Here is a 27930-nt window from a genome sequence, read left to right on the forward strand (position 1 = left end):
TTGCATTTTTCTTAGGAGCACAAATCCAGTGTTTGCAACAATGTTAGAGAACATGACCACTGTGACTAGTGAGAACTGCCTCCATTTGTGTGCTTGAATGATGATATAAAAACTGTGGAGACTTATGAATGCGCCGCGGAGGACTATTCTGCTTCTATCACCTGCAGGGGAAGACTACCAGGTAAGAGGAGAAAAAGATGAAAGGCGAAATCTTGGAGCTCATTAAATGTAAACATTATCCCTGGCTCTTGAGATATGACTATGTTGTTTCAAGAAACAATCCCAACTACAGGAGGCTTTAATTTCCTAGATAGGTTAGTAGGAAGGTTATAACATGCAGCAGATATGCCCAAGAGAACTCTGGACTACTTTCAAGGAGAAACAGGCTATCTGTGAGGAGAAGGCTGGCCTTGAATGTGTGGAGACAACAGGAGAATCATCCATGGAACAAAGAACCAGAAGGTTTAAGGATTTAGTTAGGTGAAGCTCAGAGTAGGCTCAGATGGAGCAGGATATGGTGGTTTTGGAGGGCAGGAGACAGAGCTGAATATTGTATTGCTGTGAGTTGAGGAGACACTCATTTTACATGTTATTTTATTTATGATTTATGACTTTTCATCTAATTTTGTTTTGGGGTCACATCCAGTGATTAGCAGGAATTATTTCTGACCCTGTGCTCAGGCATCACCCCTGGCAATGCTCCAAGAACCATATATGGTGCTGGGATCTGGGGTCTGCCAACATGCAAGGAAAGTAGCTCACCACCTGACCTAGCTCTCCTACCCTGAGACACTGATTTTTTTTAATCCTAATTGTCTTGCCAAGCTTGAGGTATATATAACAGATCCACTTGAAAACGGTCAGCTCCCAGAGAACCCTGTGAGCAGACAGGAGGATTTAGGACCCTGGACAGCGCCAAAAGCAGCGGGAAGCCTCTCCAGATCCCTCTCTCCTCACTCTTTTTGGTCACGCTTACCATACAAAAGTGAAATATTAATATTAAAAACAGATATTCTCTGGGACTGGAGCGATAGCACAGCTGATAGGGCGTTTGCCTTGCATGCGACCAACCGGGGTTCGAGTCCCAGCATCCCATATGGTCCCCTGAGCACCGCCAGGAGTAATTCCTGAGTGCATGAGCCAGGAGTAACCCCTGTGCATCGCCGGGTCTGACCCCCCAAAAAAGCAAAAAACATATTGCCTGACCCTCTTGGGAAAGGAAGGGAGGTCATCATAGTCTATGCAAAATCCTTTCAAAGTTTTGTGACCTTCCCAGGGTGATAATAAGAGAACTCTGGCCCTCTCAGCTCATTATGCGGATGAACCCTGAAGTTTTGGCGTGGTGGGATACTATTTCTTCCTTTTCAGAGTTTTAGTCCCTTTGGTCTTCTGTTATTTCAAAGCTAGAGACTAAGACAGAACAGAGTTATATGCCTTCATATTTCTCAGCCCATTCCTGGTGAGGGTAGCGATGAAGAGGAAGATGGACACAATCCTGTCCTCTGGGGTAAAGGTGCCTTGTCCAGGGTGTGTGTTCTGCAGGAATAGAGTGGAACTCTATAGATAGAGCATAATTTCAGAGGAAAGCAGGGGCGTGCTTCCTGTCAGCACGCTTCCTACACGGTGATGTGCCATTGATGTGGGCACGGAAACAGGAGACTAAACGTATGGGAGACAGGGTGGAGAAGCTCATACTGCACCCCCCCCCGATTCATCTGCTCTGTCAGATACCTCTAATTAGGCTGTGGGGATACACACAGGGACAGGTGCTTTTTCTGAGCCACTGGCAGCCTGATCAATCACAGCCTGATTAAACTGATTGTCGTCAACTTCATTTGTTGAGTGTCACTGGCAGTTCATTCAGATCTCATGAACTGACTATAGCAGAAGATGGTCTTAATGATTATGATTTGAAAGGGGCTGGAGAAGTAGTACAGCAGGTAGGGTGCTTGCCTTGCAGGCAGTTAACCCTTTAATCCCTAGCACCTCATAGATTTCCCTGAGCCCACCAGAAATGCTGCAACTGGAGTAAGTTTTAAGCACTGCCAAATGTACCTCCTTGAAGGGGGGAAGCATTGGTTATGCTCAGCAGTGCTCAGGGGTTATTTCTGGTTCTGTGATCAGGAGTGACCCTTGGTTGCGCTTGGTTGCGCTTGGAAGCCAAATTCATTGCATCATATGTGATGCAATGAATTTGCTAGTTCTGGGGTTATTTCTAGTTCTGTGCTCAGAAGTGACCCCTGGCAGTACTTGGGGGGACAAATGTGATGCTCTGGACTGGACAGCATAAAAAGCACTTTCCCTAATCTCCTGTATTAGTTCTCTGGTCCATGTGCTTTTTGTTCATAAGGTACACTCTCAATGACCCTGTCAACCTGCTATGACTTCTAAGACATCATGACGGAGGGTGAAAAGGTGGGAAAAAATGTCAGTGGTCTGTTTTGTCTCCTTCTTGGGAAGGATGAGTGAGTCAGAAGTCTATTTGGAGGATGATTTACAAACCTGTTCAATGACATGTAACAGGTGAGGAGAAGAGTTTATTATCACTGCATCCCTTTCTGGATAAGATGCTCACATATATTCCAGTCATTAATTCATGTGAAGGTGCATAGCAAACAGAGATAAAAGAAGTTCCCTTTTTCTCCCCATATTTCTTGCACCTTCTGACACAGAGACTAGGGTGGGAAGATCAAGGTCCAGATGGGCAAGGCATCATGAGCTACCACATAGAATCATGAGCCAGAAGAAGCACCAGAGCTGGACTGGAGTTTGGATTCTGTCCCTGTCTTAATATGCTGTCCTGAGAAAGACTTTCAGATCATACAAGTTCTCCATATTCCTTGTAGTAGAAAAGAGTTAGTTGAAATGGTGTGCTCACAGTGTTGTAAAGATGACAACATTGCATTTTCAGTCCTTAACAGAGCACCAGGCATGTGGAGAGCACCGCTCATGTTCACTGAAAGAAGGAATGAATGGATACTCTGAGATCTGAAAACTGAAAAGCTGGGCAAAATGTTATTACTTTATCACTTTGAAGACTGGCTCTTTTCTCTGTGCCAAGCCTGAGCTTAGATCATGTTACTTGGGAGGAAAATGAGCTGTTTAACCCATGTTAGAGCAAAATGGTCTAGCTCCTTCAGGAAGAGTGGCTGGGAACTGCAAAGTTTTATGAGCAGGGATTTGGCAGAAGACAGGATGGCTGTAACAGTCAGGATGGTGTTAGGCTACGTGTGGGAAGACTTGGAGGAAGCTGGAGAAGTCTTCCAGAAGCTCACTTTGCAGAGATTAGATCCCATGGAAGATGAGAGGAATGTTTTGGAATAGTATGAACGGAAAAGAAGCTGTAAGTCTCAAGGAGGTGAAAGTTAGTATTTAATCACTTGGTGACTTGGTGCTACATATGTAAATTACAACTTAAAGGTCTAGGAGCAGAAAAAAGAAAGATCTAAATGGCCTGAACACAAAAGGGTAACAGAAACATTGAGAACATGCATATCATTACAGGTACTGAGGTGACAAAGCATGCTTTCATTACATCAAAGTTAAAAATAAATTTCTCCCTCGACTTATGTCCTATTCCATCATTTACATTTGTAAGTGAATTTGACTAATTTTAGGCTTGCTGTTATAAATAAACAAGCATAAACCTCTGTTGGAAATCCATGGAACGTTAATTTGATAAGCTGAGCCCCTTTACCCCAAAGTCTGAGTAAAGAGGAGTGAAATATCTTCTCAGAATACTGAGGAGTGATCATCAACCAGGGGGTGAGCGGAAGGAGCTCATGTTGAGTATGTATTCAGAATCACTAGTTGTTCTACTCAATCAAAGTCTTGGGAATTTTTAGTTATCCATCATTCTTGAGTAGAAGGGCAAGCTACTGCCCAGGATATGAAGATGAGCATGGACAGAGAGCTGAAGCCACCCCACTGCCTGGTTCCTTGAGCCATGACCCTGAGCTAGTGCTACCTTTGTTGTCATGCCAGACTCTCAGCTTGCAGAGGTGGCCCAGGCTCAGCATATCAGAGAAGTTGAAGGTGTCCGTGTTGTTCCGTTCGAACTTGTTCCAGTTGGCTGACTGCTTCAGGGCCAAAGTGCCGCTGTCTCCATTCTCCCCAAAGATGATGATAAACACATTGGCATCGGTGCCTGCTCCTAGGTGTGAATAAAACAACACAACCTTTCTCCCCTGATCTTCAGGCAGAGCTAGCAGTGCAGAAGGGACAGCTCAGAGTTGCTAGGACAGGGATGGGGTGGGAAGGGCCAGCTATTTACTGATTTATTTTGGAACGTAGTTATTCAAGACTTACTCCTGGCTGAGTGCTCAGAGATCACTCCTGGCAGGAATCAAGGGACCATGTGTAGTTTCAGAGAAGGAACTGGGTCAGCTACATACAAGGCAAACACCTTAGCCTTCATATTCTCTCTCTCTCTCTCCCCCCACCTCTCTTGCTCACTCACTCGCGCATGTGCCCATTTAGACTGGATTTACAGTTTAGAAGTAAACTTTACAGGCACCTTTCCATGCAATGTGGGCTCAGAAGGAACTAGGAAAGTTCCCGGTTCCTAGCATCTCTCTCTGATTTATAGTCTACCTTCACTCATCATGTCACTTGCTTAAGCCAAACAGAGATATTGGCCCTGATTACAAAGAAAAGGCTCCCAGAAGCCTTTCTGAGACACTCCATCATGATTAGAAAACAATGATTCTTCCCTAAAACCCATCAGAAGGGGATGGAGAGACTTGGAAACATATAGATTTTTGGAACTTGAAGCCGAATTAGTGATAGTATTATTGTGTAGAGAAAAGCAAGTGAAGTGGGTGCAAGGGGCGCCAAAGTTACCAGCCTCAGTGACCCCTCATTTCTGGCTGAGATCCAGCCCCGAGAGCCTTTTTTCTGTGACTCAATGCTCCTCCGCAGAAAACATATAACATAAGTGACCATCCAGGAAGTCAATCCTTACCTGTGTTCAACTCTTGTGAATGAGTTTCCTCAGTTTCTGGGAACAGCCTCTGGGAACACATTGGGTGTGGGGGGGTGAAGAGAAGGTATTTCCTGTGAACTAAGGGTGTCCCTCTCAGCTCCAGCCCCTGGCACATGCTAGTCTCTTCCTGGGCAGCCTTTGGTGTCTCATGTGCTGTGCCCCAGTGGCTTCTGTTCATCTCTCTGAACTAGACTTTGGCAATGCCTCTGGGAAGCTCTCCATGACTCTTGCTCTTAGTCCCAGCTAGCTAAGTCTCCTTCCTCCAGGCCCCTGCCACCTGTGCCTCACGCTTTCATGGCCTCCATGCAGCGTTAGACCCACAAGGTCCCAAGGTCATGTCTCCACCCTAGACCCAAGGCTGATGCAGACTCATGGAAGATGGTGGCCAAGAGCATAAATGTGCAGGGAGTTGAAGGGTATCTGAGAACCCTGATACCTAAGGAGGGGCTCAAGGAGCATCAGGAGGACAAAGAGACACTTGGTGAAGCTCTCCACGCTTCATAGGGGTGGGGGCAGAGCCAACTAAGCCACTGGGAGAAAAGCCCAAAAGTGAGGAAACTTTTCCCAAAAAGAAATTTTAATTTCTGGCAGGGGATGCACCCCACAGTTCTTAGGGTTTACTCTTGGCTCTGTGCTCAGGGATCACTCCTGGTGGGCCCTGGTGGGGCTCAGGGGACCATATAGGATGCTGGTGATTGAACCAGGGTTGGTCATGTGTAATCCAAGCACCCTACCATTATACTATTGCTCTAGCACCAAGATGGGTTATTGAGACATAAGGTGAGAGTTGCAGAGTTGGTTCAATGGGCAAGTGCAGGCTTCACATGCCAGAGGCCTGGGTGAGATCCCAGGCACTGTGTGGTCTTCTGAATACTACCAGGAGTGACTCCTGAGAATGAGTCAGAAGCAGCCTCTGAAACTACTGGGTATGGCCCACTCCTCTCCTGGTAGTAAAAGAAAATATCATATTTAATAAGTGAAGTTAATAAAGAAAATATTGATGGGGATGGAAAATGAGAAAAAAATGAAAGAAGAGATTCTTGGGTCTTGCTGGTAAGATGGAAGACTCATGCAGGTTCCTAAGAAATCAGATAGATAAATGAACCTGGGTGTGCTTCAGCAACAGTCTTAACTATATAAAGCTCTGAGTTAGGTAGGCCAAAGGGACTCCAGTGTGTCCCCTAACCTTGAGGAAGTTCAAACAAATCAGCTCTCTTCACCTATTTTTTGAATTTCTCATTTGAAAGCTGGAAGGCAGCAAAGGCAAGAGAGATTAAGGACTGGAGCATGGACCTGTCACACACCTGGCACACACCACCCCCAGTTCTGCACAGTTCCCCAAGCACTGCAGGCATGGCTCTGGTGGCATCCAGTATCACAGGGCCTGACCAAGCACTAAACCCTATGGCCTGAGGGTTTGAGCATGCTTGGGAAGGCCCTAAAAATATAATTAAAATAAAAACATGGAAGGTCAGACTAATAAACTGACCATTTCAGTTTCTAACTTGTTAAGTATAGAATAACACAACATGAGGCTGACACCCAAGGACAGTAGATACAAGGGCCAGGGGGATTGCCCCATACCTGGAAGCCTGCCTAATGAGCAGAGGGGAGAAGGCAGATGGAACAGAGAAGTAATCACTAAGAAAATTATGGCTGGAGGAACCAGTTGGGATGGGAGATGCATGCCAAAAGTAGATAATGGACCAAACATGATGACCTCTCAGTGTCTGTGTTGCAAGCCATAACGCCCAAAAGTAGAGAGAGAGTATGGGGAATATTGTCTGCCATGGAGGCAGGGGGAGGGTGGGAAAGGGAGGTATACTGGGAATATTGGTGGCGGAGAATGTGCACTGGTGAAGGAATGGGTGTTTGATCATTGTGTGATTGTAACCCAAACATGAAAGCTTGTAACTATCTCACAGTGATTCAATAAAATTTAAAAAAAAGAAAAAGAATAGCTTAACCAGGGGCCCAAGTGATAGTAGGGAGCCAGACTATGAGTAAGGGCTGGGGTCTGGAGTGGGGAGGTGGGGGGTGCCCTGCCTTACCCAGGATGTCGCTGGTCTTCACGGAGACAGTATAGGATGTCCACTCCATCATCTCCTCCTCATCAATGACAGCGCACATCTCACACACCAGCGTCTTCTTGCCCTTGCGCAGCGACAGCCAGTCTCCATAGTAGAACATGGTCAGGTCGCCGGTGTTCATGTTCTTCAGGAGGATCTGGGTGGGCGGAGCTGTGTGGGACCCCCGGCCCATCATCTGATTCCCCACCCACCCTCCAGACCCAGCACTCCAGAACCCTGAAGACTTGGTATCTTACACCTGACACAAGTCTCCAATGTGGACTTGAGATGTCTACAAAAGCTACTATCTGGGTCATAGTTCCTGCCCTGCATGCCCTGTCCAAGGTCTAATGCCCCGTACCCCCACACACTGGGGTACCCCAACTCTGGAATCTGGAAATGGGCAGTGGGAGGAAATATCTATCCTGTTCACAACAAATGTTCATTGGATGGTGGCTGTAAGTAGACCAAAGAAGCCCTACCATGCACTGGTGCCCCGGATACCACCAAAGCCTTTGGCATGGGCGCCATATTGTTGGTTGAAAAAATATCTGCTGATGGACGAATCGGAGATTTGCCCACCAGGGGAGTTGGGATAGATGGTCTTGGATGGATAGGAGTGAGGGTATGAGAGGACTGAATTGGAATGTGGGGGAGCAAAGACCAAGACAGAAAGAGGCAGCTACCTAACCAGGTGATCAAGTGGGACTCCAAAGCTCCCTCATCACCCTGCCCAGAATTTCTACCATTGGACTTTCTCTTGGTCTCCATTCCTGCTTCTCCTTTCCCCCTCCCACACAACTCCCTTTTCCCATAAATCCAATGCTAAGACTATCCACATCACATGGACAGCTCATGCCAGGTTCTCAGGTGGTCAATTTCATGTGTCTGGACACAAAACCATGTTGTCTGACTCATGCCTGATGAACCGAACCGACTGGATGAGACCATCCTGGACTATACTGATGAGAGATCTGCCTTCCACCAACAACCCCACGGAGCAAAAGGGGGAATGGAGCTGGGGAAAACATATTACCCTCTCCAGGAACCACTCGGGCCGGCTGCCCAGGCCATCAATTCGGATTCTCATCTTGGTGAATGGAGCAATGTCCAGGATCTCCATAATAAAGGTATCATTCTGCTCCCGTTCAAATCTGGGGATGGAGAGGAGGAGTCGAAGAAGGGAAGAAAGACGGAATGAAGAAAGGAAAACTGGACATGAGACTAGGCCAGGCTGGAGGCCAGATTCAGACTAAGGAGAAAAGTCTTTTCTTGACCATTGGCTCATCTACCATGGGGTACTCTGCATCCCAGAGGAGTCCCCAAAGGCCAGGCTATGTGACTTTGACTAAGAAATGACCTTGAATCAAGGCAGTAGAAGCGCTAGTTGGGCATCCAGCAAGTACTTCATATTCTCCCTGGAACTTGATTTTCCTCTTCCTCTATATATATGAAAGAAAATCACCGGCTCTGCCATCTCACAAAACTGTCATGACAGTCAAATGAACATGGAATGAACTTCAGTCTAGCCAGAATGTTATACCCGTAGTGTTGAGTGAGATTCTGCAAGCATCAGTGGCATCCTGCATGGAGGAGCAGGTTGTGCACTGTGCAGCCATCAAAGATGCCAACCACATTTCCACACTCAGTCTACACAACAGCATCACAATCTACACAACAGATGGTGTCCCGCCAGTGGGAATCCAAGGAGGGCAGGTGCAGAGAAGCCACACTGCTTTGGTTGCTGCTGCTATCTCTACAGCTGACCTCATCTCTGAGTTGCTGCCTTTCATCCTCATTGGCCCTCCCACAGCGCCACACAGACAATCTGCCCTTCAGTGGTGGCTGGTTGTGTGACCACTGATGGGTGTCAGACGCTACTACTGATAAGGTCCTGGGGGCAATACAGGTGGCACCAGAGATATGACATTGCATGGGCAACTGTGAGGCTTTCTGGAATATCAGACATGCTTTTAAAAACTGAGGCCTCAGTCTTGGCAGTGTGTGTGTATGTGTACATGTGCATGTGTGTGTATGTGTGCATGTGTGTATGTGTGTATATGGGGGTGTTTGCAAACTGTGAACAGAAACAGCTTTTCCAGGCTTACAGGCATGGCAGTGGTGCGTTGGAGGGAGGGTTATGGGGGAAGTAGATTTCAGGTCTGTGCTGCTACTGACACCAGGTCACCTGCTCTTACGCAGTTTAGGATTATTTCAGGGGATGATATTCCTCCAAAAGCCTACCCTAGTTCCTTCACCCTCTGATCGGAGCCCAGTCGACACCTCTGCTCATGTGTATGTAAAAGGATGAGCAAAATTTCCCTCATCAAGGTACCAAAAAGCCTCTGAAATAGCCTTACTCCTACCAGGTGTATGGATTTTACAAATCATAGGGATATTGGTCTTCTTCACTTTGTATTTCTCTTTCATTGACCACTTTAAATGTAGCCAAGGATTTTCATTAATTTTATGAAGATTTCATAGTATCAAGGAAGAGGGGAGAATCCAGCTTTTCTTTTGTTTATTTGGGGTTGGAGGAGGGCCTTAAGGTACTCAGACTTCCTGGCCACACCCCTACCCCCATCCCATGGTGCTTGGGACCCCCCAGAGCTACACTCAGTGATGCTCTGGGAACCTTGTGGGACTAGACTTCACTTGGGGGTCAGTCATGCACAAGGCACATGCCTTAACCTCTGTGCCATCTCTCTGACTCTTCTGTCGCCCCTCCTTTTTGGGGGATTCATACTTAGCGATGCTCAAGGGCTCCTCCTGGCTCTTCACTCAGGAAACACTCCTAGCAGTGCTTCGGGGGCCATATGGGTGCCCAGGATTGAATCCACGTCCACCGTGTGCAATGTAAGTGCTCTACCTGTTGTACCATTGCTCCAGCCCCTCCCTTCACCCTTCTTTATAGAATAAACCCAAGTGCACCCAGAGGAGCTGCCTCCTTTAAGTACAAAAGGCCTCCATCCAAAGAGTAAACTCCTAACTCATTCTTCAATCCCCCATACCCCACTGCCTTCACTGCCCCCGCAATGCTGACTTCAGTTCTCTGGCCACACGTGAGATAATGTCGGTTATTTTCAGTCACTAGGTTTGTGCTGAGTCTTTATCACAACCCCAGGAAACCAACTTCACCCCCAGTGGCCCGAATGAAGCACTTCAAAATTGTTGAAGGGGACTGATGGAGGAAATCCCTCTGATCACAGCACAGAGGGACCCTGAGGATTAGCAACTAGTCGGGTGACTGCTTCTTGGTGGAGGCAGTGTCGGGGTTGGAGGTAATGTAGCTGGAGAATTAGAGGCAGACCCCTCAGCCCCCAGTTCCTCTCATTCGGGCCCCCAAATCTCTCTCCTTAGGGACCATTAATATGATAGAACTTGGCACCTCTCCAGCCCTGCACCCCGTGCTTGAGGTGTGTCTCATGAACAAGCATGGGCCTCTGCTTAGGCCCCCAATTGCATCAGCATCCCTGTCTGAGACTGTGTCTCATACACTAGTGTTCCTTCGCTTTCTAATTGTTAAGAATTCCGTTTAGCTTTTCACTCTAAGTCATTTTGGATGTATTAGAAGAGTTACAAAAATAGAACAGAGTTTCTGGTTACTTCCCACAGATTGCCCTAATAGTAGCACCTGATATTATCACAGTGCAATGAACCAAACAGGACTTGATAACGTTACAGTGCTAGCCAGTAAGTTATTAGGTCTTACAGTAAACATTGATACTTACAGTAAACACTGTAAAGTGACAGCAGGAAGGAAGGATGGAAGGAGAGAAGGAAGTAGGAGGCTGAGAGGAAAACTTGTAAAGGGGACAGGGAAGAATGAAGGAAATAAGTAGAAGGAAGAGAAACAAGGAAAGATAGGAATAAGGAAGGGAGGTGGGGGAAGAGAGGAAGAAGGGAAGGGGAGTGGGAAGGAAGGAAGGAAGGAAGGAAGGAAGGAAGGAAGGAAGGAAGGAAGGAAGGAAGGAAGGAAGGAAGGAAGGAAGGAAGGAAGGAAGGAAGGAAGGAAGGAAGGAAGGAAGGAAGGAAGGAAGGAAGTGGAGGGAAGGAGGGAGGGAGGAAGGAGAGTGGGTTATGGGCTGAGCTGACCCAAGAAGACTTCCTGGAAGAGTCATACTTCATTTGCCCTTGGAAAAGGAAAGTGTTGGGGATAAAGATAAAGTGTTGGATGGAAAGTATCATGTTAAGTGAAATGAATCAGAAAGAGAGGGATAGACATAGAAAGATTGCACTCACTTGTGGAGTATGAAGCAACAGAATGGGAGACTAACACCCAAGAACAGTAGAGATAAGTACCAGGAGGATTACTCCACAGCTTAGAAGCCGGCCTCACGTGCTGGGGGGAAAGTCAGCTCAGATAGAGAAAGGACCATCAAGTAAAGGGTGATAGGAGGGCCCGTTCGGGATGGGAGATGCGGGCTGAAAGTAGACTATAGACCAAACATGATGGCCACTTAATACCTCTATTGCAAACCACAACACCTAAAAGGAGAGAGAGAGCAAAAGGGAATGCCCTGCCACAGAGGCGGGGTCTGGTGGGGAAATGATGGGGTGGGGGTGGTGGGAGGGATTCTGGGACCATTGGTGGTGGAGAATGGGCACTGGTGGAGGGATGGACACTAGACCATTGTATGACTGAAACACAAGTCTGAAAGTTTGTAAGTCTGTAACTGTACCTCACGGTGATTCACTATTGAAAAAATTGTTTTTAAAGATAACGTGTTAGGGAGGCACTCTGGGAGGGAAGAATCACATGGATCAAGTGGAGAGGCTGGAACGTCTCAGACCCGGTTGAGATAGGACATGTGTCATGGAGGGGTGAGGGCAGAGCCCTGCTGGATACCTGGCCTTCTTCTTGTCCAGCTGCACCTCCTCTGTGCTGCCGTTGATGCCATAGAGGGTCATGAAGATATTGGAGTCGGTGCCACCACCGACCACGTCCCCTGTCCACACGGTCATTTCGTAGAGCACCTACCATGAGAGGGTGCGGGCCTGAGTCTCAGCGCTGTCCCTCCCGCGCCTGACTGACAGGGGGTGGGGACAGCATGACACACTCCCCAGATGTGTGCAGCGAAGCACTCCTCCAAACACATGTGACTATCCCAGGCCCCCTGGTGTCTCACCACTCCCTCTGCCCAGTTCCAAGCTCACTCTGACTTGCCCTGAGAGAGAAGCTATAGGTAAAACATACAAGTGTGACCATGGCCTTGTTTGCCAAGGTACCCCCCCCCCACCATCCAGAGCACTCTTCCCAACCCCCAACCCCAGCTCAGACTGACCCCTTCTGCCCCAACCTCTTCTTCCTCTGCTGTGAAATGGGGAGGCGGGAGGAAGCCCAGGACATTGCAGAGGGGAGAGGCAACAATCCTTCTCCTGCAGCAGCCACACGGGGCATGTGAGCCTGTGAGCCGGCAACACCTGTGAGGTGCTCCCTTCGCCCCCTTCCTGCTGCCCAGCACATTCCTGAGCCTGGGGAGAGATGACCACCATAGGGGTGATGCCCCATGGCAGCTGGGCGATTGCGGGGTCTGTCTTATCTACTCTGTCGCTGGGGGTTGGCCCTGTGGCCCCACATCTGCTCCAAAAAGGATGCTGATGTCTCTGTCTGTCCTCCTGGTGGGACAGGGGGTGGGAGAAGCTGCTCTTCCTCAACAGGGTCCAGCTCAGCCTCAGGGAGGCCCAGGGGCATCTCCCCCGAGCCCTGGGAACCCTGTGACCCTGCCTTCTCTAGGCTCCGTCACCACGTGTCCACGGACTGCACTTGTGTCTCTGGGGTCTGATAAAGCTGTACCCCCCCAGTATGGGAAATACCAGACTGACTGTCTCCCTTGAACAAGCCTGTCCACGCCCCCCCCCCACTAGGCGCTGCCCAGGGCCCACTGGATCTCCATCCTCTGAGTCTTCCCGCTCAGACCGAAGTAAGAGAACTAAGTCATCCTGAGCAGCCAGCACACCTCTGCCGCGTGATGCACGGGGGAGGCTTTGCAGAGGCATCTAGAATCTTCATTCCTGGAAGGTGACCAGGGGCACTTGAGGGCCGGGAGCAGTCTGCTAGGAATGACTGAAGAGCCTCTTACTCATCCAGGGAGACTCTCCATGCTGGGCAGGAGGCCTGCGGGCGCGGGATGGGGTCCACTGTGCCCAGCTCTGGCTCAGACACGCCTGGGAACTGTGCTGGAGAGGAGCAGTGCTCCAGGGGCCTGGGGCCATCTTCTCTGTGTCCACAGTCCTGTCCTCCACACAGACACATCCTTAGTAGGTCCGAATGGTGTTTTTAGGAAGAATTTTTCTCACTCGGGTCTGATCCCAGCCATCCTAGGAAGACGGTTGGACCACAGGACCCCGGAGTTCCTTTTAAAAACTGTCACAGAGGCAGCAGGACTGTGGTTTGGGGGGGGATGAAGAAGCTCAGGATGGGGGATGGGAGAGATGCCTCCTACCCACTGCCCAGACAGACCCAGCAGTGAGCGGGCAAGCCTGTGTCCTGGGGAGGTGCCTGTGCACGTACCCACCGCAAGCAGGCTGGGCATTGGGATAGGGTTTCTGGACGCTGAGTGTCCACCCCTGCGTCCACCTGGGGGATGGAGGGAGCTGCCCGGGGGCACCTACGCTGGAGAAAATTCTGCTCTCTGGCTCTGCACAGGCGTGTAGCTCTCCTCACTTTAGGAATTTTAGGGTCAGTTAGGGGGACAGACTAGAGGTTGGAACGCATACCTCACATTGCTAACCCGCCCCTCCCCCCTCCCAGAGCTTCATCCTGGCAGCTCCAGAGTGGTCCTAATGGCCCTGTTCCAGAGGGCCCAGACAGCATCACATGGCCAGGCCCTAACATGGTCAGCAAAGTATCACCAGGAGTGATACGAGGGTCCCTTAAAGAGGCTCCTCCTCCTCCAGAAAATGGATTTTAGGGGCCATCATGGCTCCCCTATCTCTCCATCTATAACAAGGAATGCCCAATTCAGGCAAGCTGGTGGGCACAGTGGAACCGTTTCCCATCTAAATCTAGGAGGCTGTGGCTCGACAGGGGGGCAGAGATGACAGCAGAGTCTTTGGGTAACCCCACAACTTTTCTAAGAAACTAAAGCCACAGGGCCATATGAACTCCAGAGGCATCTGGGCCACCCACTGCCCTTGTGTCCTTAGCCGTAGTGCCCAGGCCTCCTGCCCACAGCCCAGACAGGCAAGCACTGTGTCTACACAGCTTGACCTGGGTCACTGGACAGTTGGAAGACAGGATCTCAGAGCCCCACCTTCCAGCCTCTGTTAGGTGAGGAGTACTCATGCAGAGGCCCCTCGCTGCACCCCATTGCCCTCACCCCCTTCACGCTCTCCTGGTGCCACTGGGCTTCCTCGAGATAATAGCAGTATTTGTCTGTGTAGACCCCTTGGCTTGCTGAGGTCTTCGGGTCACACTCATTCTCATCAAGGTCTTACGAAGAGCAGGATGTGAGGCATTATTCCAGGTGAGGCCCAGAGAGGGCAGGGAGCCTGCCTGAAGTCACACAGTGGGCAGAGCAGGAGAGTCTGCCACTGTACCTGGCCGTGATCTCCCAGAAGCACACCTCCAGCCTCCCTCACTACCACCTCCTCTCCTGCTCCCCAGCCCCTGCACCCACACAGGCCCCCTCCTCACCTTCACCCCAATGTTCACCACCATGGCATCCAGGAGGTCGAAGACGCGGGAGGTGACGCCATCGCCTCGGTCCTTGGCGAGCCAGCAGTTGCAACGCAAGGTGTACTTGGTGCCCTGGGTGGGCACTGCCAAACACAGCTCCTCCACCAGCCAGCAGCTCTCGGGAGAGGCCCCGTCATGGCCCAGCTAGGAGCGGCCACAGGGGGGGCCGTGAGGGCCTGGGAGCAGTGGAACAAAGGCCTATCTGCTTAGCCCCCCCTTCCGCCCTCTGTGGAGCTCTGTACTCTGCACTCTGGGGTACGTATGCCAAGGGCTGCCCGTGGAGGCGAGGAGGCTTGCATAAAGTACTGAGATCTCTAGTGTTGAATGAACTCAGAACTTGAATGAACTCAGAAGTCTAAGTTCACTCACGTGTTCTCATGGGCCTGGTCTAATCAGAGCCCTTGTTCAAAGTGACCGCGTGGGTCTAGATGTCAGAGAGGGGCGAAGCCAGAGGGATCACAAGTAGACTTCTCTTCTCCACCCTGAAGCTGCTGCATTTTGGAGAGGGTCACAGGCTGGGGATGCCCCTGACTATAGAAGACCTCAGTCCTTCAGCCAGCAGGAAGGAAACTCCATCAGTGCCCGTGGGCTGTGAAGAGGATCCCAGCCTCAGATGACGGCACAGCACTCATAGGGTCCTGGTCACCAGCTAATGAGACTGGGGGAGAGGACCCAGCAAACGCATGTCTGTGGAGCTGTGAGATGGGTTTGAGCTCCTTTGGTCCATGGCAGAGGAGAATGAATCCACAAGCTGCCCCCTGGGTGGGTAGCACCCAGGAGATGGAGGGGCAGGTAACTTCCCATGTTACCCATTTCTGATGGCCTGGACCACGAGATCTGCCCTTGCTGGCTGCTCTGAGCTGGGATCATGTTGGCCACTTGTCTGGATCCCTGGTGCTAATCCCGCCGAGACACTGGCTAGCGCCTTCTTTTCTGAGACTGGTCACCATCCCGGCCCCACCAACTCTACCTCTATCTTCTTGATGAGGCCCACGTCCAAGCCGGCCACGTAGAACTCCTCTACAGAGCCACGGCTGAAGCCCCGCTTTCCTCGGGGGTAGTCCAGCCAGATGCGGTTACTGCGCTCATCGTCCTCCCCGATGAGTAAGATGAAGGCGCGGCTGTCGGTGGCGGCATCCTTGTGCTTCCCAGTGGTGACCGACACGTAGTAGGGGATCACTGCAGGAGATGAGATGGGAGCAGGGGGGTGAGTGGTCTCCAAAAGGGCTAGCAGATGTGGTGATGACATCTGGTTCAGTCCTCTGCACCCCCAAAATGCAACAGGACGTCTCAGAAAGGAGAGTTCTCTGCCAAGGGCCACTCCATGGAGATAAGGGAATGGCAGTTCTCTGAGGAGAGGAGAGCAGAGAGCAACTTGCCACAGCTCAGGGTAGGTTAGTTAAGGAGTTTATGGGCTTCTGGTACCCTTGTGGACAGGAGGCTCAGAACTCTCACTGCTTCCCAAGGACAGGACCTCGCGCCTGAAATGTTCCCGAGTAGGGGAAGTGTAGGGGCTACAGGCCTGAGGTGCTCCTGAGCACAGGGGCCATGTGTCTGAGGTGCTCCCTGAGTACCAGGGCTGCATGCCTGAGGGGCTCCTGAGTATGGGGGCTGCGTGTCTGAAATGCTTACTGTGGCTGACATACATATAGTCTCACAGAAAGTAGGGATTTAGGGGAAAATAATTAAGTAAATGAAAAATCTGAAGGCCCACGTTTCTGAAACGGCCCAAATTCATCAGCATACAAACTTGTTCTGGTAGTGTGACAAGAGGTCTAGTTACCCATCCAGTATCCATTCTCCTTGCAGCTAGGGGTGACCAGGATATACAAATAAGTATAATTGGGAGGTTACTGAGGGAAATTTCTTTGAAAGGATCTGACTCCACTAGGAGGAACCTTCTTTCCTCCCCTTACAGTCTTCCATTTAATCTCCATGGGATGTGGTGCATGTGATGGCTGGAGCTCCAGCAGCCATCTTGAAGGCATGTGTAATCTTTAGAATGAAAATCCCTCTAAAGGTGGCCAGGGACCAAATTAGAAGAATCAGATCCCTAACTTCACTGAGGCAGCTTTATTAGACCCAACTGTCAGGGGAAGGGGTGTCCCAGGCCACACTCAGGGAGTCTGGGGACCACTTCCACTCCGAGTAGCTAGTGCCCAAAGACGCAGAACTACTCAAGGCCCTGCAGTGTCATGACCAGCAGGGTCACACCCAGAAGTGGGGAGGGGCATTCAGAGCTACACCCAGAGATGCTCAGGAACTTCTGTGTGAAATTCCTCATTGGTCTAGGCTGCCTTCTCCAGTCTCCGGATATCTGTTGATGTGAACCAGGAACTTTGAGGGCTCCTCATCCATGATAGTCCAGGAGACTCTGGCCAGTGCAGAGGCTTGTAGATGGCACAATTTGTCTCCCAGAAGAGTCTCCTGGCTAGGGCCATCTGTCTGGTTTCTGTATCTGCCATGGGCTTGCTTTCTCTTTATCAGGAGAGCCCCACTCTGAACACCCCCTACACCAACCATAGATGGCATTTCCGCAAGGAGAGGCCCTTTCTTGTGGGCCCAGCTGCTCATACACTGGTAGAAAAAAGAGTTCCAGAAGAACAGTATCTCCCAGCTCCACAGAACTAACAACGTGGCGTACAGGAAGGAATATTGGGGTTTTTATGCTCTTCTTGTACAAGGACCCACGGGAAAGGTCATGCGTTTAAACACCCAGCAGGCAGATTAGAGAACTTCCTGATCTCAAAAATCTAGTTGGAAAAACAAGTGTGTGTATGTATATGTGTGTGTGTTCAATATTGTTTTATTGGGGGTGAGTACTGAAGCTCAATGAGAGACTTGCCAAGGCCCATGTTTTATTGTCAGAACTTAAAAATAGAACTTAATTAAAAAAACACACCCTGAGGACATCAGGGGTCCCTACGCTGCTACCACAGCATGGACCACCTTCAGTGTACCTGAGTCCAGGTATGGGAAAGCCCTGGGCTGACCAGCTGAGAGGGCCAGGAGGGGACTCCCAGGGACCCATGCTTGAAGGACATCGGCACCCTGACTTCTCTCAGATTCTGTTTCCCCATCTGGAAAGAGGGTGAGTAAGGGCCCTCTCACCTTGCAGCACTGTAGTGGGCAATGAAAATCGACACTAGGCATGGAAACAGAATGAATGACCAAGGGCGGGGTGTGCACCTGATGGCGTTAACGTGTGGCCTATTGAGGAAGAGCTAAATCCAGAGTTTGTCCATCTTTGTTCACCCATGGCCACCTTCAGACCTGGTTTCCTCCCTGCGGCACCCCAGTGTCTCACCTGTTGACTCTTAGTCTCACACTATGGCCCCCCCTTTGACATGGTTTTCACCTAGGGTCCCCCTCAGAATTTCTGTGTGACCCCTCATTAAGAAATGCTGGAGGTGGGGGCTGGAGTGATAGCACAGCGGGTAGGGCATTTGCCTTGCACGTGGCCGACCCGGGTTCGAATCCCAGCATCCCATATGGTCCCCTGAGCACCGCCAGGAGTGATTCCTGAGTGCAGAGCCAGGAGTAACCCCTGTGCATCGCCAGGTGTGACCCAAAAACCAAAATAAATAAATAACTAAATAAATAAAATAAAATTCTTTAAAAAAAAAAAAAAGAAATGCTGGAGGAACTGGAGCGATAGCACAGCAAGTAGGGTATTTGCCTTGCATGCAGCTGACCCAGGTTTGATTCCCAGCATCCCATATGGTCCCCTGAGCACCACCAGGAGTAATTCCTGAGTGCAAAGCCAGGAGCAACCCCTGAGCATCGCCGGGTGTGAGGAAGAAGAAAGAAAGAAAGAAAGAAAGAAAGAAAGAAAGAAAGAAAGAAAGAAAGAAAGAAAGAAAGAAAGAAAGAAAGAAAGAAAGAAAGAAAGAAAGAAAGAAAGAAAGAAAGAAAGAAAGAAAGAAAGAAAGAAAAAGCAATGCTGGATTAACCAATCCCACACATGGCTCCTTCCCTGAGGGACTCTCGGCTGACTCACCCGGGCCCTCCTGCACGTAGTTAGCCATGGTCCCTGTCACCGTGGCAATGTCCACGTCGGCCATCTTGGAGCTCAGCGCAATCTCCCAGAAGTCGGCCGGGCTGCTGCAGTTGCTGCTGCGGTCCCCCGTGTACTCCTGTCAGGAAGCGCATGAACCTGTCAGAAGCGACCCCCTCCACTCCCTCCACCCCTCCACCCCTGGGGGCCCAGGAGGACAGGGATGCACCTTCTCATAAAAGAGCCTCTCTAGCCGCCCGTCCTCCTTCTTCAGGGATAGCCAGCGGCCGCAGAGGAACAGGAACTCGTCCTCGTTGGTGTCGTTCCAGATCTCCACCTTCTCCACGTACCAGTCCGCACACCACTTGCTGTTGTCATGGCGCAGCTTGATCTTGTAGATGACGCCCAGGTCAGCGGCCTCGATGATGAAGGTGTCGGCCTGGGGGTGACAGGTGTGGGGGGCTTAGTGGGGTTTGCTTCTCCCTCCACCTGCTGCCCCTGACCCATCGGGTACCCTCCATCCCGCTCCACTTTGATCACAGAGACATTCCAAACGCAGCATCTTGTAGGCCTGTTTCCTTCAGTGGCCCTACCAGTTCCCCTGGGATATCCCTGGATTGTGTGGGAGGGGCCTGGGATGGGCTGGAGGTGCAGGCGGGACAGCCTGAGTTCAGGCATGGGACAGTGACTTGGGCAGATTTCGGGAGGGACCCTGCACTGCCCGCCCAGGGAGGCAGGGAAGCACGTGGTGCTACAGCCCCGAGAGGGAAGCGGGCATGGGGGGGAGGGGTTGGGGTGCCAGGGCAGCCAGTGGAGCGTAGGTTCAGGAGGGCTCTGACAGGGCATTGTGACGCCCCTCTGCACCCCTCTGGAGTGACTGCAGCCCAGTGTACTCAGGTACACTGTTGGGAAGGGCTTGGGGAACTCCAGGCCATGGTGAGATTGGGATAAAACACAGGTTAACGGTGATGGCATGAGCTTGAGGACAGGAGGAAGGGCACTCTGAAGAAACCCAGACTTGAGTGGGACGGGATATCTGTGACCCCCATTAGCCCTCACAGTGGGCAGGAGAGGAAAGTCACTGGCCACAGGGTGGAGAGCGGCCCTGGGCATGAGCCAGAGCTAAAGGCCACCAGAGCCACGCTGTGGCTGAGCATGATGCAGACATGGACATGGACAAGCCAAGGGACCCAGGTAAGTGACAAATTCCTTAGAGCAAAAGGAGGCATTGCTCCTGGCTGTCAACCTCCCGTCTTTCATCTGCCCATGGACGGGGCACCTTCATGTAAGCACAGGAACTTTTGCTGTAGGATAATGTGTTTTGCGGCTATTAGGGGTTACTCCTGGCTAAGTGCTCAGGGATCTCCCTTGGTGGTGCTGAGGGGACCGTATGGGGAGCTGGGGGTTGAACCTGAGTCAGCTATGTGCAAGGCAAGCGTATTACCTGTTGTGCTATTGCTCTGGTCCCCTTCAGGATCATTTTTGACCAGGGAACAACATGTACTATCCAGTGTCAGAGATTAGGGGACAGTGTGATGACTCTGTGATGGGCATCCCCTTAGGATTAGTGAGTGACCTGCACGCAGAGACATCTACCATGCCCTGCCGCAGAGACATCTACCATGGGTAGGCCACAGGCAGACTGGAGAAATGTCCTGTGTCATAACAACGGAAATGAACACCCGTGTGTTATGCTCTCCTCTGACTGCATCTATCTCTGGGTGCGCAGAGATTTGGAGCCTTCACACAGAAGTACGTGGGACATTCTAGAAAGCAATGCAATGCCCAGGGCACGGCAGGGAACCGAGGCTCATGAGGCAATGAGCTCCACGAAGGCACAGGATGACCTGATGTCATGGGGGTCCTCTGATGGCTGTAGTGAACAACAGCAGTCAGCCAGGTGAACAGAGAAAGCAGGAATCAAGGGACCTGGGGGTCCCCTTAAGGGGCTTGCAGGCGGGGGCTCCCAGGTTAGTTCCTGGGGAGCAGGCAGGCTGAAAAGGGTGCTGCGGTGACGAGTGACCGGACTGATCTGAGATGTAACTCTGAACTCTAGTGACTGACCTCAGGTGCGTGCAGGAGAGGGGTGGCCAGTGAGGACAGTTCCAGGGCATAAGCTGAGACTAACACAAGTTTGAAGATGCCAGCAGTGAACTGGAGGCTAAGCAGAGCATCAGGGCCTGAATCAAGAAACACCAACTCCCCGATGGGGTGTGAAGACAGCAGCAAAAGAGCAAGGGGAGCAGCCAAATGAGCATGTTTGTCTTGTAACCATCATGAAGAGGAAAAGAATCCTGACTGAGCACAGAGAAAGGCTTCACCTTCATTTATGCTCTTGTTTCTGCGCTCAGCAAACATTCTGTCTGTTCTGTGTCTGGGACTGATCTACCAGCACTGGCTGTTGCTGGCCTGTTGACCATGCCCAGGTGGCTCTAGGACTAACGTGTGGTAATTCACTTCGCTTATACCACATTTGAGGAGATGGAAGCACAGAGCTGGTAAATGACATGACCGAGACCACACAGCTAGTGAGTGTCAGGATCTGAACTCAGCTGATCTGGCTCCAGGCATGGGCCAGGGTGCCTGACCACAGCAGCCTGTGTGAACACATCTGAGACTAGTGGGCCTGGTCTAGTCCCTGACACCACAGGGCCTGTGATCTCTTGAACATCCCAATTGTGCTCTGTACATCCATTTCCTGTGTGCTACCTCCAACAGCACAACAGATGGGGCACAGGGAAAAGCATAAACCTCGAATCTGTGAGGTCCCGAGTTCGCTGTCCAGGACCCCTACGGATAGCCTGGTGGCCCCCGGGCAATAATGGGCTCAAGCACCGAATCTCAGTTTCACTAGAAGTGACCCCCAACCTAGCAGCACCACTGGATGTGAGTGCTGTTGTTTTTAAAGTGTGTGTGTGTGTGTGTGTGTGTGTGTCTGTGTGTGTGTGTGTGTGTTCAGGGCTCTAAGTAGCTGTCATGTCACTCTTCCCACTTCACAAGCAGGAAACCAGAGCTCAAGGTCAGAGGCTCATGCCTGGGTGCTGAGCAAGTGGACAGAGCGAAGGGCCCAGAGGCCTCCCAGCCAGGCAGGGGAACCCACCGTTCCTTTCTCGAACTTGTTGGTGCGGTTCTCTGACTTGCCGAGGTAGCGCTCCCCAGTGTCCCCCAGGTCTCCGTAGATGGTGATGTAGACCTTGGCGTCAGTCCCCGCCCCGGGCACGTTTCCTGTGAAGATCTGCACCGAGTACAGAACGACTGGCCAGGCAGCGGAACAGGCAGACAGACAGACACAGCAAGAGAAGAATAGCACCAGTTAAGGTTTGGGGGCTCTGGATGGGGAGGAAGTGAACACCCCCAGTTCAGGCAAATGTCTCTGTTTCATGGCCCCTTAGTCCCTGTGGCTCCAGGCCAGGCATCCATGGACACATCCAACCTGGACACAGGCAGCCTCAAGAGAGCAGGAGACACCTCCCGGCATCCTCAAATACCCACATCCACCCACTTATTACAGGGTGCTTGCAGACCTGTGCACATACAGCGCCCCAAAGGTCCTGGCTCATGTGTATAGAGGGGTTTCAGCCCACAAGCTGATGCACAGGTCAGGGGGACAGGCCTTCCCCACCCCCCAAGTCCCTCTGCTCTTTCTTCACCTGGAAGCTGCACCTCTCCCCACCCCTGGGGCCACCCTAGGAGTCTCTCTGGGGCCCCCAAGTCCTGTGAGTGGAGGATGGAGGATTCTGTGCAGAGACAGAGAACTCGGAGCCTCCAGACTAGTTGCCAGGGTACAGCCAAGAAAGGAGGCACTTCCTTCCTCTCGGCCCAGTCCAGCTCCCCCAGCTGGAGCAGGACCTGATGACTTCTACTTCCCCGAGACACCAGGTCCTTCCCTCACAGGCAGACCCGGGGTGGGGACAAGTGCGGTGGCTTTTCTGAGCAGCTTCTATCTCCCACACTGTGTGGACTGGCCCTGGAGGGCAGGCGCCAAGGGGCATCAGAGCAAAGAGATGGGCACAGCAGGGGCACTCCAGGCATGCCTGCCCCTGCAGAGAAGTGGCACCTGGTGTGGGGGCTGACCCTGTACCTGCAGGAGGGCCCGGGAAGGGGGGGGGGTTTAGACCCAACCTGTCCTGAGAGCCAGACCCTTCCACTGAGCTCAGGGTCCTTACATGGCCTTTCTGCAGAGCTTGAGATGGATTTTCCTCTAAAAAACAAACTGAGGCATGCTTCCCAGCGGCTCTCAGGGGGGCTGGGCCACTGCTGGTGATGCTGGGACAACCAGCATGTGTGGTTCAGTGTAGGATTACATAGCCTCAGGTAGTTTAGGTTTTGTTTTTTTTTTTTTTTGCTTTTTGGGTCACACCTGGCGATGCACAGGGGTTACTCCTGGCTCTGCACTCAGGAATTACTCCTGGCGATGCTCAGGGGACCATATGGGATGCTGGGAATCGAACCCGGGTCGGCTGCGTGCAAGGCAAACATCGCTCCAGCCCCGCAGGTAGTTTAGGTTTATTGGGTTACTCCCGTTACAGTGCTCCCACTTTGTTTATTTGTAGCTTCTTTCTTAGTGTTCTGTTGACTTGTAAATATTGTTTTTCTCTCCTCCCTTTCCTCTCTCGAGCCCTTGCCCCTAGGTTACACACTGCCAGGTAGCAAAATCAACATAAGAAAGCCCTTCCTGAGGGCTGTCAGGTTCAAAGGGAACACAATCTAGGAGCATTCCAAAGTCCTTCCTGACTGCCAGTAGGCAAGATACCTCTTAAGGGTTTTTTTTCTTCTCCTTATTCCAAACACTCATTAACATCTTAATATTAGTTATTTTTGTATGGACATAGCAAGAGATACATTGAGACTTGCAAGGCAGCTCTCCTGGCAACATCTTGCCACAGACTCAGACCACAGCACTCAGGCCAGATTAATCATTCCTCACCCTAGCAGGGTCCAAATCTAGTTATCACTGTTTGGATCATGACAACATTTGTCCATGATCAAGCTCTTAACTTAGAGTTAAGCATTAGGCACTTTGTATGTAATCCTACAGTTCAGTGCTTAGTCCATTGAGGCAGCCCTGCTTGGGTCCTACAGTGCTGGGAACCACCAGGGCCACCTGTGGAGGGGCTGAGAAGGGAGCAGGCAGGGCTGTGGGGGGTCTTTGTGCATGCCAGGCTCAAGCCCCTGGCCCTGAGCTGCCTCCCTAGACCCTGAGATGAACATTAGCAACCGTGGCTTGAACTGAATCTGTTTCGTGAATGAACTCTGAGTGGGGATGATGCTGTGAGGCTCCACCCACCTGTGGATCGCTCCTTACATAGCCATGTAAGGGCCAAACTGACCCCCAAAGGCAGCAGAAATCAACAAAATCAGCTAGGACTCAGGTTCAGTTAGGGAACTAAGACAGTTTCAGTTTCCCAGCAACTGGTCAACCTGAACCCACCTGGGAAAATTCCTGAGCTCAGCAAGTGGACTCAATCAATTCTCACAATGCCTCAGAAATTGCCTTTTGTTAACCCTAAAAGAATGAGTATTGGGGCTGAAGCGATAGCACAGTGGATAGAGCCTTGCATGCCTTGCATGCGGCCAACCTGGGTTTGATTCCCAGCATCTTATATGGTCCCCCAAGCATCGCCAGGAGTAATTCCTGAGTGCAGATCCAGGAGTAATCCATGTGCATCGCTGGGTGTGACCCAAAAAAACAAACAAACAAAAAAAAAAAGAATGAGTAGCATACATAACCATAAACTGCTAGTGGAAACTATTGTTTAACTATTTAACTATTGCCTGACCACTGTTACCCTAGACACTTGTCAAAACACCTTTGTTTGGTAACTAAGTAAGATTTCTTTCTGAAACAATAAGGCATGTACTGCTCATGTAATCAAACCCTGTATAAACTGCTTGCTTCCTGAAGTTGGGGTCGCTATCAAGAGACCACTCTGTGGGTGAGATAGTTGACCCCTGTATACTGAAATAAAACTCCTACTGCTTTTGCCTTATCAAGTTAGTTAGTTTTTCTGTCCATCTCGCCACTTGGAAACCCACAGTCCCACCAGGCCCCCCTCTCCACAGCGTCCTGCAGCGCCATGGCCACCAGCTCTCCTGGCCTCTGGGGATACCCCGTCTGCAGCAGTATCTCCACCTCCTCTCCTAGCCCCTCACTGGCCCACGTCTGCAGCTCCAGTTTCCCCCAAGCTTCAGGCCACTCCCCTGGCACATCCCCCGCCTAGATAGTACCAGGGCCCCAAACTCACACCCAAACCTGAACCCCACACCTCTCTTCTTAAGCCTTTTCCAGTCTAGTCTCATCTGCGCCCTCCTGCCCACACGCTGCTCTGGAGCATCCCTGAGAATCCCTCGGGGGCTAGAACCAGACCCTCACACCCCCCATCTAGTCATCACAACTCGAGCTGCCTTAATCACTGAAATCTTCTCAGGTGGGTCCCCGAGTATGGACAGGCCACATCAGGAAATCTCGGGAGCTTCAGACTCCGTCATCAACTGCCAACTCGCCCTCCTCCTGGCTTTCGGCCTTGTACCACATCAGGGCCCATTTTCTCAAGGCCTGGGTTCTGGACTGGGGTGCTGCACCCAGAAGCTGGGGTAGAACATCTTGCCACCCTCGTGGCTCCCCATCCTTTGGAGCCTGAGATGACTGATTCAGCCCTCCGGGTGCTGAGCAATGCGGCAGTGTATTCAGATGGGCTATTTCTGGATCCTCCTCCCTCCCCATCCCACCCCGGCCACACAGCGCTCTCGGTGCAAAGATGTTTCCCTAGAAACATCACCCAGCACAGTGTGGGTTTGTGGCATGTTATTAACACAGCACAGCCCAAGGATGCCGCCGGGACAGCTTTCCCGGGCGTCTTCTGGGATCCCAGGGGAAAGAGACTTAGTCCCCTTGGATTTGACAGCAAAGAGAATTCAGAGAGAGAAGCACTTGTTGGGAACGGTTCGTGATGCCCCAGGAGGGAGTGACTATTCAGAGCTGTGTCTTTCCCCCCGTCAAGAATGGAAAGCCAGATTTCCCAACGCTGGAATGTCTCTGGTCTTGGAGGCCATCCCCATACTGAGACCCAGGGTGTTTGTCCATGTCTCATCATGGCTTTGGATTTGGATCCTGATGGTGCAGAAGGACCCCAGTGCTCACCAGCTGCTGAATGACCTGGGGGTGGATATGGGTGTTGGCATTGCTGGTGACAGAGAGATGCAGCTTTATTCAAGGGATCCAGAAGAACGTGTGTGTGTGTGTGTTGCATACATGTGCATCTCTGTGTGCATACACCCGTATACCCCTTCTACATGCACAATTTAGAAAGACACAAGAGAAGGTCAAGAACTGAGCACTGGCCAATGAGGACCAGCTGGCCTAAGAGAAGCAGGGGAAAAAAACAGCAAGTGATACAGCAAAAGCAAAGTAAGACGCACAAGAGGACAAATCCCCCAGTGACCCCCCGCATCAGGGAGGAAAAGGTAAGTTAAGGGTAAAGTTCAGAACCCTGGAACCCCATCTGGTCCCCTGAGCCCCTCAGGAGTGATCCCTGAGCACATAGCCAGGAGTAAATCCAGAGCACAACCTGTATGACTCAACCTGAAAAAAAAACAACAAAAAACTATGACCGGGACCCTCGCCCCAGGCCCCAGAGCAAACACACTAGCTCCCACGTTCCCTTTCTTCTGGTGCTTCTGAATAGCTGCCAAGTGGACACGGCAGGGGCAGCCAGAGAGGGGGCAGACTCAGGTCAGACCAGCAGCAGAACCACGTCACTCTGGAGATGAGGCCCAGCAGGGGTGCGACGCTGGCCACAGAGAGAGAGAAGAATGCAGGGAAGAACAGCACAGCGGTGATTTGCAGTGTGCAGCTTGGTGGGGTACAGGGCCTCTGAGAGCCTCCAGGGACCGCACCACACCTGAGGGGGGCAGGACCCCCAGCTCCAGGCGACCAGGCCACACTCACTGTCCAGCGGCTCCTCCACCTCCTTGTAGACCTGCCGCAGGGACCCGTCCTTCATGTACTTCTCCGTGAAGATGTCATAAGGAACCAGTTCTCGGATGGTCTTCTTGTCATCCTCCGAGGTGGCCAGCCACCGGTCACAAGGGAAGGTCAAGGTTTCCGTGCCCTGGGGGTGAGAATGAGAGAGAGAGAGGGAGTGAGAGAGAGACAGAGACAGAGAGACTGAGAGCTGCCCTTAACCAGCAGTGAACAGGCAACGAGGAGAGGATGAGGGTCAGCAGGGCTGCAAACAGATGAACCACACTGGACCCTGACCCCACCCCAGCAGACCTCCTCTTCCTTAGAAACTGGGACGCCCATGCCCAGGACCACGCCTTCATGGGTGCCTGGGGATTGGCACTCCTGCATGCTCAGGCAGTGTGGGAGAGGTGAAGCTCTGGGTTTCCCATTGCTGAGTCACCCATAGGACCCCACCTAAGCATTCTGTTTTTCTGAATTTGGGGGCCACGTTTGGTGGTGCTCAGGGCTTATTCCTGGCTCTGCACTCAGGGACCTCTCCTGGCAGTGCTCAAGGGACAATATGGGGTGCCAGGGTTCAAACCTGGGTTAGTCACGTGCAAGGCAAGCACCCTACTTGCTGTACTATTACTCTTGCTCTGGGTTTGTTTTTTCATGATTTATTCATATGTTCGTTTCCGTCTTCTTGTGATTGGCATACAAGTGGTAGGTGACACTGTGCTAGTGGATGGTGTGTGATGATGCCCCTCGAGTTTAGAACTCTGGGATCTCAGAACATTTTCCTGGTGGTCTGGGGGTCAGTTTCTTTCCATGAAGCAATGGACACACGTGCTTAGGAACCCACTGGAACTCTGACTCTGCAGTGGGGGCAGGGGACTGACCCCCATCCTGGACACTCAAGATTCTGCCTTAATTTGGAGATAGGGGTGAGTGGGGTACACTGTCCTCAGAGGCTGCAGCTTGGATAGGAAAGTGACCTGGCAACTTCTGGAAAGGAACATGGGTACCAGCAGGTGGACCTGAACGTGGCCAGGCAACTTCTGGAAAGGAACATGGGGACAAGCAGGTGGCCCTGAATGTGGCCAGAAACTCACGTCCTTGTCGGGGAGGAGTCTGCGGATGTCCACGTGGGAGCAGTGCCACCCAGGGTTGATGCCCGTGTTATCGTGGCCAATTCGAATCTTTTCAATGATCTCTCCTACATCTTCTAGCTGGGGGAGGAAAACAGGCACCAGA

The 27930-nt window shown here is 51.4% G+C and overlaps 1 protein-coding gene across 2 annotated transcripts in view; it reads right to left on the reverse strand.

Annotated features, from left to right (window-relative positions):
• The window catches only part of LOXHD1 (lipoxygenase homology PLAT domains 1), a 138619-nt gene that overhangs the window by 21270 nt on the left and 89419 nt on the right, over positions 1 to 27930 (reverse strand). The window contains exons 27-37 of one of the 2 annotated variants that reach the window (XM_055128225.1): positions 27789 to 27905; positions 26680 to 26842; positions 21832 to 21986; positions 18961 to 19170; positions 18735 to 18870; positions 15705 to 15913; positions 14693 to 14878; positions 11903 to 12030; positions 8090 to 8207; positions 7036 to 7210; positions 3968 to 4153 (exon numbers count right to left, since the gene is read on the reverse strand). In XM_055128225.1, the coding sequence (XP_054984200.1) occupies positions 3968 to 4153; positions 7036 to 7210; positions 8090 to 8207; positions 11903 to 12030; positions 14693 to 14878; positions 15705 to 15913; positions 18735 to 18870; positions 18961 to 19170; positions 21832 to 21986; positions 26680 to 26842; positions 27789 to 27905 (1783 nt within the window). The remainder of the gene's footprint in view (positions 1 to 3967; positions 4154 to 7035; positions 7211 to 8089; positions 8208 to 11902; positions 12031 to 14692; positions 14879 to 15704; positions 15914 to 18734; positions 18871 to 18960; positions 19171 to 21831; positions 21987 to 26679; positions 26843 to 27788; positions 27906 to 27930) is intronic. The other variant, XM_004606103.2, reaches the window with a different exon arrangement.

Source organism: Sorex araneus, chromosome 2, assembly GCF_027595985.1.
Source record: "Sorex araneus isolate mSorAra2 chromosome 2, mSorAra2.pri, whole genome shotgun sequence".
Classification (NCBI taxonomy): domain Eukaryota; kingdom Metazoa; phylum Chordata; class Mammalia; order Eulipotyphla; family Soricidae; genus Sorex; species Sorex araneus.